Source organism: Rattus rattus, chromosome 5 (assembly GCF_011064425.1).
Source record: "Rattus rattus isolate New Zealand chromosome 5, Rrattus_CSIRO_v1, whole genome shotgun sequence".
NCBI lineage: Eukaryota > Metazoa > Chordata > Mammalia > Rodentia > Muridae > Rattus > Rattus rattus.
This window is the reverse complement of record NC_046158.1, coordinates 103,424,552-103,443,902: the sequence shown is the minus strand read 5'-3', so window position 1 is coordinate 103,443,902 and position 19,351 is coordinate 103,424,552. Positions and strand designations below refer to the sequence as shown.

The following is a 19,351-nucleotide window of genomic DNA, read 5'->3' as shown; positions in this document are numbered from 1 at the left end:
TAACCATCTTCGATCTCAGGAGTAGCTGGTACTGAATGTGCTGAAATAGGGTGGGAGAGTTTGGTAATGGGATGATTGGATTGGATTGGGAAACGACTGTGTTGGACTTCCTCAACGGTGAGAAAATGATCTGAGTGGCCTGAGAAGTGACTCGAGCTGAGCTGCTGATGCCCCAGCATGGATAATGATGTAACATCGGCCTGTTTGATGAGTCTCATTGGCAATGTTACATTCTGCTAGGAAATTTTTTGCAAAGAAAGATGCACCCGATATTTCAGCTCTGAGTGATTATTAACATGAAGCGTTAATTAATTGGTTTTAATTTTACTGTCCCCATGCTTCTATGGTTTCATTTAAACCATAACTCAAGCCGTTAAATAGAATGTTACTTTCAGCCCAGTCTTCATAAACTTTTGAGCCATGAACAGTATAATACATAGGAGTGACTTAAATTATTTCAAAGTAAGTCCTTTTTTCCTGTTAAGAGTATATGATTCTGTAATATCAGTCCACTAATACATAACTGACAAATGGGAATGTCAAAGATTAGGGAAATCATTGTTTAATACTTGCTTTTCTCTGTATGTCTTGACTGCCAAGTAAAAACCAATAGCTGAGCTCTAAGCCCACTTAGGTGGGCAAACTCTTTGATAGTGGTCTAACGCCTGGCACATTCATGAATTCCTGCTTCCCCCTTGCCTCATCTGGACTGCATGGACTATCTTGAAAATTCCCATTTAGTGATTTGTTTTTTTCTGATAATTTTTCATAACTCAATCTTCCCTTGTATTCTCACCATTATTTTTGTTGTTAGTCAAATTTGTGAAGTCTAAATATATCGTAAAGTACATTTTATTTTTCCTGCCCTAATTATGCTATCATTGCCTTAGGTTTATAGATTCCTTTTTGTAGTGGTTTTTACAAGTAGCTTGGAACTTGCACTGTGTACGACCTTTGACTGGTCAACATTGTCCTCATCCTTCTAACTTCACCTTCTTCACAATTCCTTTCCAGCCGCATTCCAACCTAAATTCTGCCAATGAAGAACAGTGTTGCGAGTTCTCCAGGAAGCAGAGGAGAAAGTATTTGTCTCAGTAGCTGCTGCAGGTAACTTGGTGGGTGTGATGGATTGAGTAGGAGTGGCCCCACAGACTTGTGTATGTGTGAATGCTTGGCCCGTAGGAAGTGGTGGCACTCTTAGATGTAGCCTTGTTGAAGGAGGTGTGACCTGGTTGGAGGAAGTGTATCTCAGTCATTTCCTGCTGCCTGCTGTACCAGATGTAGACCTCTCAGATCCTTCTCCAGCACCATGTCTGCTGTCACAACGACATGCTTCCCACCATGATGGTAATGGACTGAACCTCTGAACTGTAAGCCAACCCCAGTGAAATGTTTTCCATTATAAGAGTTGCCAAGGTCATGGTGCCTCTTCCCCGCAATGGAAATCCTGGACAGTGGGTCTGAACAGGGGCAGACAGGGTGTTACACCAGCACCCTAGGTGTCTTCAGACCCTCACAGCTCACAGAGACTGATACTGGGGGTTCCTCCTGATTTCTTCCCTCCTAATTCTTTTAAACTTTAGCAATAACTCCTCAACTTCTGTTCTCCCAGCCTAAGAAGTTGTTATGAAAGCATGTAGGTCCCTGCATGAGGCCCTTCCACCTATAAAATATCTCAAGGAAGGATCAGAAACCTTTTTTTCCCCTATGATAACCGAAACAGAAATGAAAATAATGGAAATGCATGCTATCGTTTGTTTCTATTCACGATAATAGATTCATATATCTTAACATACTTAAATTGTGAACAAAATCCATTGATATGAAATAGATTCAGTCTACTCTTCTGTAATGTATTATGATAAGGTAGATCACATTTATAAACAACTGTAAGACCATTGCTTTCAGTAAACTATATTGATAAGTATCTATCAATAATAAACAGCTTATATTGAAAGGACTGTAAAAGAGCTAAACTTCAACAGAATTCCAACTGGAGTATCGAGAGAGAAGTTATTTTGCTCCCAAAACATGATGTTTGGTTGTGGATAGTCAAAGGCTGATGCAGTGGTTCTGACGTCAGGAGTTCAGGTCTCTATCTGCCTCCCCACAGACTGTTCACATATACCCTGGATTTGCTGAGTCATGGTTTCCATATGCTCCACCAACTTACCAGTCCCATAGGGAGGACGGAAAGCAAAGAACTCATCAGGAAATTAAGCATGTCCAGAATCCCTTGAATACTTTTCCTCACAACTTAGTAAATAGATCTGTGCCATGGGGTCACACATTTACCTAGGCTCATTACTGCTCTAAGCAAAACTGCGCTTGTCAGTAAAAATAATAGAGAATGCACACGAGTCAAGGAACTTGCTTGGTTCTATGGCTTAAGGGAAAGGCTAGGCCAAAAACAAATGGGAATGGTGTCATCAGAGGAACATTTTTAGGTTTATTTGTGTGAACATCGCATAGAGGAAACTATTAAACAAGTCAGTCCTTTTCCATTGAGAGTTATTCTTGTCACGATCATATGATCAAGTTCAGTTTTGTGTACTAGGAAGATGCTAAGAAGCAATTTATTCAGCGTGGGCACTCGTGGTCACAGAAAACAAGATGGGGGTGGGGAGGAGAATGCCAGGGTAGTGGATTTCATGGCCTCATCCTGACATTTTTTCTTTCTCCTCATCCTTAGCTTCCAGTTATGAGGTCACTTCAGGGCCCTACATGGCAATTGTTGCTGAAAGCATAATTTCTCTCTTCTCAGCCAATGACAGGGGGAGGCTAATGAGGAAACAAAAGGACCATGGTCCTTCTTCAATGACTTTCCTCTAAAAATCTTCTGCATGGCCCACTCGACATTTCTCTTAGATTTTACTGACCAAAAATATACCCACATATGTAGCTGTGAGCAGAGGAGAAAGTACAGGGTTTAATAGTGTCTAAGGGTTTAATCTCTGTGAACAGACACCATGACCTATACAAGTCTTCTAAAGGACATTTAATTGGGGCTGGCTGATGGGTTCAGAGGTTCAGTCCGTTATCATCAAGGTGGGAGTATGGCAGCTTCTAGCAGGTGTGGTGCAGGCAGAGCTGAGAGTTCTACATCTTCATCTAGACTGCTAGTGGAAGACTGACTTCCAGGCAGCTAGGGTAAGGACTTTAAGCCCACGCCCACAGTGACACACCTAGCCCAGCTAGGCCACATCTTCTAATAGTGGCCCTGGGCCAAACATATACAAACCATCACATTCTACTCTCTGACCCCCATAGTCTTGTTCAAACACATGAGTCTCTGGGGGACATATTTAGCCATAGCATAATAAAAGTATATTTATTCCAACTTCCAAAGTCCCCATAGTCTATAGCAGTCTCAACAATGTCAAAAGTCCAAACTTCAAAGTTTCTTCTGAGATCCATTCAAACACTTAACTGTAATCCCCAAATCAAAACAGGAAACCAGCTGGGCAAACTCTAAACTCTGCGTCTCCATGTCTGATGTCAAAAGAGTTTTCAGATCTTCAACTTCTTTTTCGTCTTTGTTGACTGCAGCAAACTTTTTTCCTGGGCTGGTTCTCCGCCTTGTTAGCAGCATTCCACAGAAGATGTTCTATGGCTCTGTCATGTTGGACATCTTGGGGTCTCCAAGGCAGCTTCAATGTTACAGCTTCTTGTTCCAATGTCTGTGATCCACACATGATCTTCTGGGCACTTCCAACAGGCTGGCATCACTTCTTCAGCTCCGCCCTCTGTAGCACTCTAAGCTCAGGTTGATCCTCTTCACTGCTACTGTTCTTGGTGATCATCCCATGGTACTGGCATCTCCAATACATAGGGGTCTTCCGCTTTAACTAGGCTTCACCAATAGCATCTCATAGGCTCTCTTCATAGTGCCAAGCCTCATGTCCTTTGCATGACCCCTTTAGTCCTGGGCCATCCACTACACCTGAGGCTGCACCTTCACCAATGGCCTTCCATGGCCTCTCACAGTGCCAAGCCTCAGCTGTTCTTCATGATGCCTTCATGCCTTCAAAACCAGTACCACCTGCGTGACTCTTACACATTACCAAGTTCAGCTGGAGCACAAGGTACAAACTTGACTATCTCTGAGACACAACTTCTTTGTACTCTCAGAAAACACTTCCCAGAAGATTTTACCTCAGTGATACTGGTGTCTTCTTAATCACTACCAATTTCTTAGTTCCAGCTTACCAACATCAATTGTCCCAGTAGTCCCTTCTGTTCTTGATTCTAAAGCCAGAGCCACATGGCTGAAGCTGCCCAGTTCTGCTGCTTTGTGTGGCTGGAACATGTCCTCTCCCACTCCCCTATTCTATTTCCAGCTTTCTGTTTTCCAACTCCCTGCCTAAGCTTGACTGTCCTGGAACTTGCTCTGTAGATTGACCTTGAACTCAGAGATCTGAATGGCTCCGTCTCCTGTAATGCTGGGATTACAGGTGTGCACCACCATGCCTGGGTTTAAGATTTTCTTCACCTAGAGCCTGCTTTGTCCCAGGCTGGCCCTCCACTCAGAGATCTGTTTGGCTTTGTCTTCTGTCTGGGAGTACAGGTGTGCACCACCATGCCTGGATCTAAACTTAGCTGGGTAAGATCTTGCCCCCAAATCTGTTATCTCCTAGAACATAGGATTCAGTTCCATTTCACTTCCTGGTGCCCCTTTAATACCTGAACCATACATTTTATATTTTTTCTTTCTAAGGTTGCTATACTTGTTCAAAACACTCTCCATAAGACTTAACCAGAGAACAAAGTCTCTGTTGGGCTTTTCTGAGATTTCCTTTGTCAATGCAACTAGTATAAATCTCTTCACCTTAGCCTCAGGCAGACTCTTCAGACCAGGGCAAAAAACAGCCACATTCTTCACCAAAATACCACAAAAACAGCCAGTCACTAGGCCACATTCTGAAATTCTTCTCCACTGAAACCTCTTGGGCCAGATCTGCAGAGTTCAAATCATACTCAGCAAAGAAGTCTTCCATATTCCTACTAGGACAGCCCAGTAAGCTCAACTTAAGCATCCACTGCTTTCCAAAGTCCTCAAATCCACATTCCTCCAAACGAAAGCCTGGTCAGGCCTATCACAGCAATACCCTAGTCCCTGTGTCTTAGTCAGGGTTTCTATTCCTGCACAAACATCACGACCAAAAAGCAAGTTGGGGAGGAAAGGGTTTATTTAGCTTACACTTCCACATGGCTGTTCATCAAAGGAAGTCAGGACTGGAACTCAGGCACAGCAGGAAGCAGGAGCTGATGCAGAGGTCACAGAGGGATGTTACTTACTGGCTTGCTTCCCCTGCCTTGCTCAGCTTGCTTTCTTATAGAACCCAGGACCACCAGTCCAGGGACAGCACCACCCACAATGGGCTGGGTTCTCCCTTCTTGATCACTAGTTGACAAAATGCCTTACAGCTGGGTCTCATGAAGGCATTTCCTCAAGGGAGGCTCTTTTCTCTGTGATAACTCCAGCTTGTGTCAAGTTGACATACAAAAATAGCCATTACACCCTGGTATCAATTTCTGCCTTAGTTAGGGTTTTACTGCTGTGAACAGACACCATGACCAAGGCAAGTCTTATAAAGGACAACATTTAATTGGGGCTGGCTTATAGGTTTAGAGGTTCAGCCATTATCATCAGAGCTGAGTTCTACATCTTCATCTGAAGGCTACTAGTGGAAGACTGTCTTCCAGGCAGCTAGGGTAGGGTCTTCAGTCCACACCTAAAGTGATACACCTTCTCTAACAGGGCCACACCTCCACATAGTGTTGCTCTCTGGGCCAAGCATATACAAACCATGACGAGTAGTTATCGATGTCAATATATTTCCCATCCGCCAGTAAGATGAGGACGGTTGGTTTTGTTAGTTATCTTCTCTATCTGCTTTTAAGGATTGCCTTCAAATACTCAGAGCAGCACGAGGACTGGACCTGGCAAGTCGTCATTCCAAGAATTCTACTTTCTGTTCCAAATGCAGTTATTAAAGCTTGAGAACCATGCTGCAGAAATATCAATATTTCAATTAAAGACGACATCTAATACAAGGTAATCATCTTGGTACTCTTTAGAGTCAGTCCAGTTGCCAAACTTGGGACAGATACATCTCCATGGCTTTGGATGGAGGAAGCTGAGTTCTTCCCTGTCCTAAGGAGAGGGAGTGTCTCCTGTGCAAAGCAAAGTGGGCAAGCTTCTTAGCAACTTGCTCTAATCTGGCTTTGCATGGAGTTACTCAGGGACGCTAAGGTACAGGCAGGATGACTTAAGCTAGGGATGAGAAAGTGGTTGAAATTTCTCTATTACTCAGTAATAAACACCTATATTTTCATTATAGAAGGAGCTGCAAAGAGAGCAGTGTACAGTACTGCGGATTAAACAAGTTCAACAAGTGCTCCACGACTGAGACATAGCCTTAGATCTCTAAACTCTTTTTCAAGCTTCAAATAACGAAGAACACTTACTAAATTTAGATCCTTAGTGCTCCTCAATTCAGCCATTTCATTTGTCATATGTTCTGTTTTTCTTTTTTGTTGTTGTGGTCTCATCTCCCCTGTGCACCTCCCCAGCCCCCACTGCAAACCCCAAGTTTTCCGAGGCCCCGGTTTGCTTCTCTGTCAATGTGATACAATGTGGGCCAAAACGATTCGGTTTACAGTTGATCCTGGAGGAAAGTCAGTGAGGAACACGAGGCAGGAACGGATGCTGAGACCATGAAGCCGCACTGCTCACTGGATTGCTCCCCGCAGCTGCCTCAGCCTCTTTTCTTATCCAACACAACACCACCTTCCCAGGGCTGGTCCTCCTCAAATCAATCTTTAATGACACAGACATGGCTAACGGCCAGGCTGAAGGAGATGGTGCCTCATCTGGGGTTCTCTCTATCCAGGTGACTCTAGTTTGTGTCAGGTTGACAAAGGCATACCGGAACACTCACATATCCTCGGCTAGCCTTGAACTTTTTTTATATCTGAGAATGACCCAGAATCCCAGGTCCTTTTCTCTCTACCTCATGAGTGCTGGGATTACAGGTGTGAGCGGCTACGCCTGGCCTGGCCTTCACATATCAATTCTTACTAAGATAAAGGATGATGGTACCTTAGCTGCCACTTCAGTTTAGTTTTTTCCTCTCTTTGGTAACAGAAGCCCCTCGGCAATGGTCCACTCGCCTATTTCCCATCCCCTCCACAATTCTGTGTGCCTGGAGAAAGTTTTGGCCCACCCCTGGATGTGTATGAGACCACTCAAAAGGATGCTTCCTTCTATTGTGTGTGACTTCTGACCCACAGTGGAGACAAGATGTCCAAATTGCTAACCATGGTCTAGAGGTCTCCTTCAGGATCAGAGCCTCACATTAGGGTGGTCACAAATTAGGGAAGTAGAGTCTGGGTTCATGAGTATGAGGTTAGTGTACTGTCTCTAGGATATATCGTAGGTACTTCATTTTCTTAAAGAGATTAAGAACACCCCCCCTCCATTTAAGAAATGATTATTTCCTCATACCATTACTAGCGGGTAATAATAAATGATAAGGTATGTTAATATAATGAGGTGATATTAAGCCATTAGCAGAAAAGACTGGGTTTTGGAGTTACATTTCTAATATGTAAGACTTCCCTCTCTCACACATGTATGCAAATATACATTCCAATTTTTAAAAAGAAAACTAGGTGGTCCTTTGACTTTCTTCCAGCAATATTATATTAGCTTATTTTCTATTGCTGTGATAAACCACCATGAGCAAGGCAACTGACAGAAGGAAGAGTTTCTTAGGTTTTACAGTTGCAGAGGGATAGGAGGTCACCATGTCGGGGAGGCACGGCAGCAGGCAGGCGGCATTTGGAACAGCAAGCTGAGAGCGTGTGTCTTGGAGGAAGCAGAGACACCAGGAGTGTGTTCACATGTGTTCACACAAAGTAAACTGGGACTGGCATGCTTCTGTAAACTCTCAAAGCCCACCCTGGTGACAAACTTCCTCTGACAAGGCTACATCTCCTACGTCTCCCAAGACAGCACTGCCAACTAGGGTCTAAGTGGGGTCCAAGCGTTCAAACCCATAGGAGAAAGGGGCTCATTCCTATTCGAAGCACTAGAAATATATTTTGTGTAATTGTGGAGGATAACAATTCTGCGGTAGGAATCATGGGAAACAAAACTTCAGCAGAGTTTTTCAATGTGCACGCATATACTGAAAAAAAAAAAAAATCCCAGTGAGGGGAGTAGAGGAGTTGAATTTTACCCAGACCTTTGTAGACTTCATTATACTTAAGTATGACGTCAACAGCATGGAGGAAGGGAAGGTACAGGGCAGCTTCTCCTCTGCATGGAAGCTGCTGCACGTGACCCAGCCTTTCAGGACCATCTCTTCTAGGAGCCCCTCAGTGATCCTCAGTTGAGAAAGCCCTCTGCTATTTATGCATTCACAAGGCCAGGGCTAAAGTGTGAGCAGAGAGCCCTTTGTTTTAGGTAAACAGCTTAAATCCTGCTCTGTTGTGGTTTGTCCTGGTGCTGTTTGTGTTCTGATGTTAATTCTGCTTTCTCAAGAGGGGCTGCCCCAACCAGGTGTAGATCACTTACTCCAGTGATTTCTCGTAAACCTTCTCCACATTTTAAATAAATAAAGGCTGAGCCTTTATTTGGACAGTGGAGGGGAAAGGTGGAATGGGAGGTCTTTGAGAATGGGGGCAGGTAGAGAAGAGAGAGGATGAGAGAAAACCGAAGACAAGGGTGGAGCAGAACCACGTGGCCAGGAGAAACCGCAGGTAGCAGGGGATGTCATAGCTGGGGAATAGTGTAGTGGTAGAGCTGCCCAATCTAGGCTTGTATCTTAGAATTATAATAACCGGATTGTATGGTTTTATAAAGGCTTACTGGGGTTGGAAATTCCAACAACACTGCCCTCCCAAGCTCAGTCTTTAAGAATAGATCTTTAAATGAGATATTTAAATTGTTATACTCTGGAGTTTGGGCAAGTCTTGTGTGTGTGTGTGTGTGTGTGTGTGTGTGTGTGTGTGTGTGTGTGTGTGTTTAATTAAATCGTGCTTTTAATTCGATTACAGCTCTCCAATAGTGCTGTTTCCCAAAGTCTCCTCCAGCAGGGATCTAGTGTCCCTTCTGAACCTTCTATTGTGGTTTGGTCACAATGAACTCTTGAAAGTATTGAAACGTGAAAGGGGGTTTTGCAGGAATTTACTAGACCAGGGATTGTCAGATTGAGTTTCTTGGTGAAATAAGAATAAACGGAGTGATGGATACTTTGAAACTTATTGTAATTTACTACTTGGGGGGTGGGGAATAATCTGGTTTTTCCCTGACTGAAACCCTGTGAGAGCCTTAAGAGATAGAGACTGTAATATTGTAGCACTTGGCCAGGATGAAGTGTTTTCTTTAAATCTCTACCCTGCAGGGAAGGGGCTGCTGTCTTTACCGTGAAGAGAGGTTGAGAACTGAAATAAATGCCTCAGCCAAGGAGAAAGTGGCAGAGGTCGCCCTAACCCTGATTGTCCCAGCTAGACTCCACTACCTGCCTGCTAACTGCAAACATTAGGCGCCAGGAGTACAGTACAGAAACACAAATCAAGCGCATCTGTTGTGTTTAGGACACAACACAGCACTTCGCAGATCACTCTCATCACTAATAAAATATACCTACCATGCTGTTCACTTTCTTTTTTAATAGAAGGAAACATTTGAGGAGGTCTTGGCATTTTTCAACTGAAAAAGGTGATTTTTACTGTGAAGTGTAATTATAACACTGAAATTTATGAGTTTTCATATTTAGGGAGGCAATCTATAAACAAAACCAAAATATTCATTTGTAGCTAATCTTGTATGTTATATTTATGTTTTCCCATGTGTGCATGTGGTTTGCCTGCATTTATATATGTGCACCACATACATGCCAGTGCCTGTGGAGTCAGAAGAGGTTGTAGGAGCTCCTCTATGTGGGTGCTGGGAACCGAACCTGGGTCCTTGGCAAGAGTAGCAAGTTATCCTAACTGCTTTGCTCCTCCAGGTCCCTTGCACAGACTTTAAGAAGATGATGGATCGTCCAAATCGATTGCTGCCCTGAGAATTTAAAAACTTCAACCTCTTAGCTGATTGCTAAGGTCTACAAAAATCTCCAGCCCTCAAAGAAAGTAGTTAACTTGGTGACTGGTCCTCAGTCATGGGTGCTGGCCGGCGGCTTCGTAGGGTATCCACCTCCAGAGATGGAGCTGCTATAGCTCACCGATCCAAACGCCCCGCCCCCCAGAGGACCCCCATCTCCGCGCCCCTGGGCAGCCCGCGCTCCCTCCGCAGGTGGCCGCGCCGGAGCCCCGCCCCCGCTCGCTCCCCAAGTCGCGGGGCCTCGTCCGCTCTCGCGAGATCCGGGCCGCCGAGCGCTCGGGGCCTTTTCAAATCGCGATCCGTTACCGCTCCGCCGGCCGTCGCCATTGTAGCGCTCGGAGCCCTAAGCGCGGCCGAGGCGGAGCCCGCGGCGGGATGGCCGATGCCGACAAGCCCGAGGCGGCCGCGGGTGACGACGGCCCGCAGCAGCAACCGGCTGAGCCGCGGCGAGACCCGCACCCCGGCGAGCCCGAGAAACCGCCGCGCAGCAGCGCCAACGGCGTTAAAATGTATTGTCTCCCCCGGGCGGGCGGGCAGGGCGGGAGGCGCGGGCGGCCCCGGTGCGGGAGCAGGTGCGGCGCGGGCGGCCCCGGCCTCCGGCGCGCGGAAAACGGTCCCCTTTAAAAGGCCGGAGGCTAGCCTCATCCCCGGGGAGGACCTAGGGATGACATCATCGGTCCTTTCCCCTCCCGGCCCGGTTCCGAGCCCCGGTGAGGGCCGCGTGTGCGGTGGTGGTTTCTAAAGTGTTAGAGCTGACCGAACCCATTGTGTTCCTCTTGATTGGCTTTCGGAAAAGGGGGACTTGGTCTCCTCCACCCACCCGGTGATGGTTGTCGGCCGTGCAGGCTGTTTTGTTTTGTTCTTTAAAAAAAAAAAAAACACAAACTCTGTGTGGTGGCCTTCATTTTACTATAATTCACTTATAATAAGATTAAATTACTGAAATATAAATCTGTGTCTGGCAGAGGTGGGAATGGAACACAGGGCCTCGTGCATTCTTTAGGCAGGCGCTAGGCCACAAAAATGACACCCCCAACCCATAAAATACAGCGTGTTTTAGAAGAAAACCCAAGGGTTGAAGGTTGGATCTATCAATCTGTGTCAGTAGAGAATTCAGTCGACATTAATCCATAAGATCTTAAGTTATAAGACAGTAGGATAGGGGCAGATTGTGCTCGCCTGTCCTTGTCACGTGGGGTGATGTGAAGGCAAACATTTATTTTCCTGTGGTTTATTCTGTAAAACTGAAGTTGATAATATGTAATTTGTTAAAATACCCATCACCTCTCAATTCTGCCTCAGTAGAAAACAATGAACACATGCTCATAATTAAATCAGGAAAGGAAAGTGTCTTTCTGGCTATTCTGTGTCGAAGTACTTGAGGTAGTGATGCTAACATTTGGACCAGTCTGTTGGAACAGGATTGAATTGATTGCAGATTAGATGGGGTAGTTCTCCTCAGCTTTGTCGCGACAGCCTTAGGATGTATTGCTCTTAGGATGACATCACTGGGTATTTTCTCTTAACCACTGAAAATGTACTTACAAGGACTTACCCAGTTCCCGGAGGCCTATCCTGAGCGTTAGAAGTCCAGTGTTTGCTGTTTTCTGATGCCTGTATTCACTTTTGGAGTGATAGTGTGGAGAGGCACCTTAAGAATGCCCATGAGGCAGAGTCCATTGTGTTAACCTTTGCAAAGGTTGGCTAGAAATAACCTTAAATATGGATTTTAGTTCCCCTACCCCCCTGGTGACTTTTGAACAGGAAGCATTGTATGAGCAGAACAGAATTTTGCAGGGATTGGATTTGCAGGGATTGGAAGTCAGTGCAGTTTGCTTCTGGATGGAGAGTGCATGTTTCTCCACCATGGAGAAACCAGAAAGCAAGTGAAGCTTATCTCTTATGCCTGGGCTTTTTCAGAGATTTGCTATTAAAAATAGAAAAAAAAAGTGGAGTGACTAACATACAATCAGCTTGCATGTTTTTGGATTCCGTTTCCATGGATTTAATGGTGAATTAGAAATACCCGTATTGTATCTATATGGAAAGTAAGCATACATAATATATGCATTGTTTTGGTACTATAAGTGAGGAAGAGATTAAATAAAGTAGTGCGAAATTGTGCTTAAGTCACATGCAAACACTATTTTGGGAAAAGGACTAGAGCATCTGCGGACTTTTTTATCTGTGGGGTGGACTGAGGGCTGACAAGTATGTGTTATTAGTTTGTGTCTAAGCATGAGTGTGCCGCCCTTTCTTCCTGAAGAAAATAATCATTGAATCCTATAATGTTGGTACTCTGTGAAGCTAGCATCAAAACCTCTATTAGACACAAAAATACAATGTTTACAGTTGCATTGCAGGATGGGAAAAGAAGTGAGAAAGAACCATTTTCTAATTTAAAGAGAGAAAATATGGGGCGGGTATTAACAATAAATACAGATTGTTTCCTTATTCGAATTCTTTCTTTCCATTTTTTCTCAGTGTTGAGTAGAGAACTATACACTAAGGAATTTCATACATATCTGATAGCCCAGCATGAAGTAGTCACAATGAGTACTTAGGGCCTTAAGTCTTATGTGAATCTACAGTGTACCTGTAGAGGTGGTTGACCACCCTAAACTTTGGGCTGATTACCATGCTTTTAATGATAAGTCATTAAAAGAATTTTGAAGACCAGACACTGCTTTACATCCATTGACAGCTTCGAAGTGAACCATGTGCTGCTGTTGGGTTTGAAGCGACTTGTATTAAGTTAGTTCACAGTCACGGCAGACAGAGATGGCTGTCTTTTGATCCTTGAACCTTACATTTTAAAGGTTCAGTGAGTATCTGTTGAAGATGTAAGAAATTTCAAGAGCATGAAATTCATGGAAAAGATTTAGTTAGCCTGTTCATCTTTAGACAGGAATTAAAGATCCTATTTCTGCTGTCTACTGTAAACTGGAAGGAAGGCAGAAACTATCTTGTGACTCGTCATTAGTCTTGTATGATTTCAGGTGTATTGTGCTACTTTTATACTCAGCATTAGGGTAGGGTGAAGTGATTACTAATAAAGCATCAGTTTTATCATGAGTGGAGATCATAACTGTGATGTTTGCTCCTCAGATTTTTTTGATTTGCTATTATACAATGATTATTGTAATTGAACTAATTAATATACCTGTGAACTCATGTAGCTAGCATCTTTTGTAGTTGTTCCAAATATTTTACTACACGTTGTCTCCAGAACTTGGCTACTGGAGATTTATATGCTTAGGCAAACATCTCACTAGACTTGTGGTAATGATCCTGTACCCTAATCCCTGATGTTTTCTTTGAGTTTTGTTTTTGATGTCATGAAGTATTTGGTTATCTGTGTCTGGTTTATTTCACTTAGCACACTGTCCTTCAGGTTGCTGCCGATGGCAGGCTTTCCTTCTAAAGGCTGATCTCTCAATCAATCTCTCTCTCTCTCTCTCTCTCTCTCTCTCTCTCTCTCTCTCTGTGTGTGTGTGTGTGTGTGTGTGTGTGTGTGCGCACATCTGGGGTATATATACATACATATACATATATACATATATATATGCTCACTCCCACCTTTTCTTTAACCAGTCTTTGATCAGTAAGCAGATATTAGCTCAGTTCCTTGTCTTAGTTATTGTGAAAAATATAGTAAATGTGAGTTCAGATAACTGAGATGATTTTATTTCTTTCATCAAATACAAAAAATGGAATTGCTAGGTCATTTTATAGTTTGGTTTCTGATATTTTTAAAAGAAACCTTTAGTTTTCCTCTGGTCAGCCTTTTAAGTAAACATAAAGAAAATATCCTAATAATATATTTTATAATGAATTGTCAAGAGTATTTTAAGCAAATGCTTATTATAGTCATATAACCTTCATTCAGCCAGGTGAAGAATAGAGGAACTTAGTGAGTACTTGAGAATTGTGTGTATTTTCACAGTGACTTATCCAGGGTGAGAGTAGACAGAAGGAGGATTCTTATCACAGACTAGATATCTTCTTACCTGACTTCAGACTGGCGCCCTTCAGTGAGTTCAGTGGGAAGTGCATTATTATGCAGATGGTTCTTCCGAGGAATGGAAAAGAAAAGGTTTGTTTTGTCTGCTGTAGCTAGGAACCAGAGAAGAGGCCTTGTGTATTTTGGCTGCTTGTTTCTATTCTCAGAAATGCCACTTTATTCACATGGAGGCACATTCTAGAACAGTTGATAAGACCCCTTTCGATTATGCCATTTCTTATAAAAGAATAAGGTTGATAGAGAAGTTGTCCCTGTCAAAATCTGAGTAGCTGGTGAAGCAAGTTTGGTACTGTTTCTTGATTGTGGTAGCATTTCTCAAAGATGGAGCCACCATCTGTTCATAGTATGGATTCTGTTTGTTTTTGAGATAGGGTCTGATCTAAGCTCTGACTAACTTGGTGCTGTGTAGTCCAGACTGGCCCTTAGCTCTGTCCTCTTGCTTCCATCTCTTTGAATGTTGGCATTAGAGGCAATTACTCACCATTTTCAGTGAGTTTGGGTTTGTGTCTGTGTATGCTTGTGTGTGTGCACGCATGTATACTTTCTGAGAGGTTTCTCATTGAACCTAAATCTTCACTGATTAGGCTAACTGGTTATCCAGTAAGGTTCTAGAATCCATTCTTCCCCCACCCCCTAGCCCTATAGGAACTGCAGGTGTGTATTTCCATGCCCAGCTTTCTATGTCGGTGCTGGACATCCTAACCTCTGCACTCTGCTTTGCAGAGCAAGTGCTTTGCCAACTTCCAGAGTGTGGGTCTTTAGCTGGCAATTGCAAAATTACAACGTATCCAGCATATGATGGTGCAGTCAGTTGCCATTCTAGATACAGTGTAGATAGCACAGTGGGCAGTTGTCACCTGGTCAGGAGAATGCTGTCTACACAGTGAGTTTTCATACTAATGCAGTAAGAGGTTTGTTTATAGCCTTCCAGAATTGCTCACCTTAGAATTTTAGCCTGGATTATGAAATTTGGTTTGTTAGAATAACCCATGTAGTTTTTAAGAAATCTATTTTCTTATTTATTTGAGATTTTGACTCATTAAAATTTATAAAAAATTGCTTTTAAATTGTTAATGAAATTACTTTACGTCGACTAAAGCATCCATGACTTAAATCTACGGTTGTTTCTGTAATAAGATTGCTTTTGAGTCCTTGGGAGTTAGCAAGTTGAAAACGTGCCTACCTCACAAGAACCTGAGTTTGCTCTTCAGAACCATTTGAAAATATTAGGTGTGTGTCCTTAAAATTCTAGTGCTGGGGAGAAGGAGATAGGATTCCTGGGTCTCATGAATTTGGTGAGTTTCAGTCTGAAGACAGGCACTATCTCAAAGGACAGGAATGGCATTTCTAAGGCTGTCCCCTGCTCTCCATACATGTGCTCACAGAGACGCCTGTGCACCTGCACATACACATACACTACATATTGCTTTAAAAGTGTAAATTGTAGTTTTAAATATAAATCTAGATTTTTATCTGTAGGGATTACTTTAGGTACATACCCATCCATATCTTATTTATTTTTATGTTGGTATATGGCATCATAATAGTTGCATTGTGATTGAAGTTTTATAAATTGATTTTTCCAATTAGGTCCATTAAAAAAGACTGTTAGATTTTGTCTCATGATGTGTTTAATTATTTCCTGTCTCTTCAACTCTAGCCTTTCAGTTTAGATAGTATTACTAATAAAACAGACACAATTCTATGACATGTCCTGTCCTATGTTCAACATGAAGCTATATAAGGATGTCTTTAAATTTTCTGCATTTATCTAAGTAGGGAATAGATAAAACTCAACATACAGTGAGTATGAGTATATATGTGTATTGAATAGACAGATAGATGTGACTGTATATTTTGATTCTGGTTTTAAGGGAAGAGAAAATTCTAGGGATAATTTGTTACTCTAAGCTTTTTAGATAATCATTGATTCATCTATTTACTTTTTTTGCGGTGGGGTGGGGGTGGGGGCAGAGTCTTCACTATAACTCTGACTGCTTTAGAACTTACTATATAGACCAGGCAGTCTTTAACTTGTGGTAATCTTTTATCTGTCTCCTGAGCACTGGAATTATAAGGATGTTCCACTGTTTTTATAATATGGCCAGCTTTTAAAATTAAATTTAGTTAAAACGTTTTTAAGAATTTTTTATTATATTCACATTTGTGTGTGTTTTGTGTGTATAGTGTATGTGTGTGTGAGCCATGATGTGCAGATTGATATCAGAGGACAGTTTATGTAGTCAGTTCTCTCTCTCTGTTTTTACCATGGGTCCTGATCAGGCTCCTGTAGCAAGTGCCCTCTTGGTGTTCCAGTTGGACTTGCGAGTTGAATAAAGTTCTGAAGATTAATTCTTCCCTAAATGAGATGCTGACATAATTCACATGCTCCCTCTGTTGGGTCTATCAATATTTATTAATAGTGTCATGGGAAAAATTGGGCTTGGGGATGCTTACGAGTGTTAACAGAAGAAAAATGCCAACTGTTTGTTAGCTGAGAGATTGATAAGCTTGGACAATATGGAGTCTCGGGCTGACTTCCTGCTTCTTTGCAGAGTTCTAGCTTAATTGAGAATTTTGTGAAGTGTCAGATGCCAATGATTGATACACAGAGTTCCATTCTTAGAAGCTCAACTAAAGGTGCTTTTGTTTGTCTTTTAATTCGCAGGGAGAATGATGAATCAGTGAAGGAAGAAAAATCTGATTTAAAAGAAAAGTCTACAGGAAATAAGAAGGCCAATCGGTTTCATCCTTATTCAAAAGATAAGAATTCGGGCACTGGAGAAAAGAAAGGTCCAAATCGGAACAGAGTGTTCATTAGCAACATCCCCTATGACATGAAATGGCAGGCTATTAAAGATTTGATGAGAGAAAAAGGTAACAGTTTCTTCAGTAACTTACTGTCGTACTCTTGTATAGGAAGGGCAGGAAACAAGCAGACTTTTATTCCTCTTAGCTACACAGACTCAGAGAGAGAGACTTTTCTTTCTTGACATGTGCATTAATCTTTTCTTTTTCCTTCCACTTGGCAATTTCATTACAAGGAAGTATGGATAAATGAAGTATTTTCTTTTTGCCATTTTAGTGGGATAGTGAAGCCAGCATATGCATGCCACCAAGAATTTTGTTAAAGTGATTGCTTTGTCTTGTTGAAGTTTTTTTTAAATAGATTTTAAAAGGACTATTGCATTAGTTAAGCAATGCATTTAGCTTGTTAATGTATGTATAATAAGGTCGATTTTTTTCCCCCAAAGATGTTTTTGGTGGAGTCTGGAATCTGGCTGTGGAATTCATTTTGCTTGCATTGTCACGACTGCCACGATGCTGTCCTTGCAGTTCTGTATAAATGTGTCACTGCTGCTGCAGTTCTGTTTTCAGAATAACTGAAAACTTCCTCTTCTACACATGCTTGGTTTTGGGGGAAAATAATGTCAATACTTGATCTTGTAAAAGTTAGTTCTGTTATTTCTTGAAAAATTGAGGTTCAACAGTCCTGCAAACTATGTACTTGGCTTTGAGGGTGATCTTCTCTAATAATTTTTTTTAATTGCATTGGTGTATCTGTTGTAAGGTGACAACTATTTGACTGGTTTTATTCACTGACTATTTAGAAGTGTGTGGCTTGCTGTGAAGCATTACTTGTAAATTTAGTTTACTGATGGCAAACATGATTGAAGACATTCAGGTAGGAAGTCACCTTAAAACAGCTGTTGTGTGTAGGCTGACCAAAGTTATTTGAAAAGTGCTAATGTTGTTAATACGATAGGCTGAGGGACCATTTGTATGTATATGTGCATTTGTTCACCAACCATACCATGCTGGCCAAATACGATCGATCTGCAGTATGAATTGGGTTAATATGGTTGTTAGCTTTTTTAGAGAATGTGGATGAGGTAATTTCTGAAAATTAGTTAAATTTCTACAGCTATCGATAGGAGGTATGTTGATCTGGTCCTGATTGCCGGTGAATAATAGGTGCTTTTCTGTAGAGTTGTGCACAGGTGTGCAGTAAAGCAAGATACTGGCGTTTAAATGTATTGTTTCTTGGTATCTTCCTTTTGTATGTCTTATGTAGTTGGTGAGGTTACATACGTGGAGCTCTTTAAGGATGCGGAAGGAAAATCAAGGGTAAGTGCTGTGGGCCATAATCTGCTCGAGGTTTAAAAGTTCCTCAGCAGTTTACTTTTGTATATTACTCTACCAGACTTCTGGAAACTTAAGTTTCATTTTGTTTTACTTTAAGATTTGAGGTTTTATCCTAGCAAGTCTGACATGCCAACCAAACTAGCTACCTGAAAGGGATGGGTTTTGTAAATGCTCATAAAGGGCATTCATTTTTCTAATGCTTTAAGGTATGCTTTTTCTTAGCTAATAAAATTTTAATATTGCTTTTTGTTGTATTTTGATGACTTCAGGGATACTTTAAAAGTCACTGAATTGATAATATTCCCTAAGAGTTTTATGAGAGGCCTGTGGCTTAAAGGTGTTAATTTAGAATATAATTTTGAAACTTTTATTGAAAAGCTTAATTTGTTAGCCTGCAGGACCATGTAAGAGGCAGTGCTCTGACCAATTGGTATGAATGATGTCTATGACTAAGTTGGCCTGGAAGCTGATGATAGGTTTGATTTAGCAGCTTGAGTATACTGAAGAGTATAACGGGAAGCTCTGTGACAGCGTCTCCTCATAGTCACAGCATGGTTGGGTACATGAGAAATACAGACTTTGTATCACACTCAAGTGGCACTTCGAACAGTAAATAATCACAGGAATTATTTTTAAAAAATGATTCTGTAAGCTTCTTTAGCATGGTTAATTTGTTTTACATGCTTCCAGCTAGATGCTTCTAAATTGTGTGCAGCCAGCTTTAATCTAATAGATAACTTTCTTAAAAGCAAAATTCATGGGGGCTGGAGAGATGGCTCATCAGTTAAGAGCACTGGCTGCTCTTGTAGAGGACTTGGGCTCAACTCCAGCACCACATGGCAGCTCACAAACCATCTGGAACTCAAGTTCCATGAGATCTAACACCCTCTTCTGGCCTCTTTGGGTACCAGACTAACACATTGCGTGTAGCCATACATGTAGGCAAATACTATACATAACATAATAACTTTAAAATTCATGTTATTGAATTGCTATTTTAATTAGATTTAAAAAGTATATTGTGCGCAACATATCTCGAGATATTATTACTGCATAAGACATGG

The 19,351-nt window shown here is 42.0% G+C and overlaps 1 protein-coding gene across 5 annotated transcripts in view; it reads left to right on the top strand.

Annotated features, from left to right (window-relative positions):
- Positions 1–1,024: 1,024 nt before the first annotated feature.
- The window catches only part of Myef2 (myelin expression factor 2), a 44,607-nt gene continuing 26,280 nt past the window's right edge, over positions 1,025–19,351 (top strand). For 2 of the 5 annotated variants that reach the window (XM_032904113.1, XM_032904112.1), the window contains exons 1-3: positions 10,378–10,626; positions 16,810–17,018; positions 18,217–18,269. In XM_032904113.1, coding sequence (XP_032760004.1) covers positions 10,493–10,626; positions 16,810–17,018; positions 18,217–18,269 — 396 coding nt within the window. In that variant the 5' untranslated portion in view covers positions 10,378–10,492. Of the gene's footprint in view, positions 1,108–10,377; positions 10,627–16,809; positions 17,019–18,216; positions 18,270–19,351 lie in introns of those variants that run through there. The other 3 variants (XM_032904111.1, XM_032904109.1, XM_032904110.1) reach the window with 2 other exon arrangements.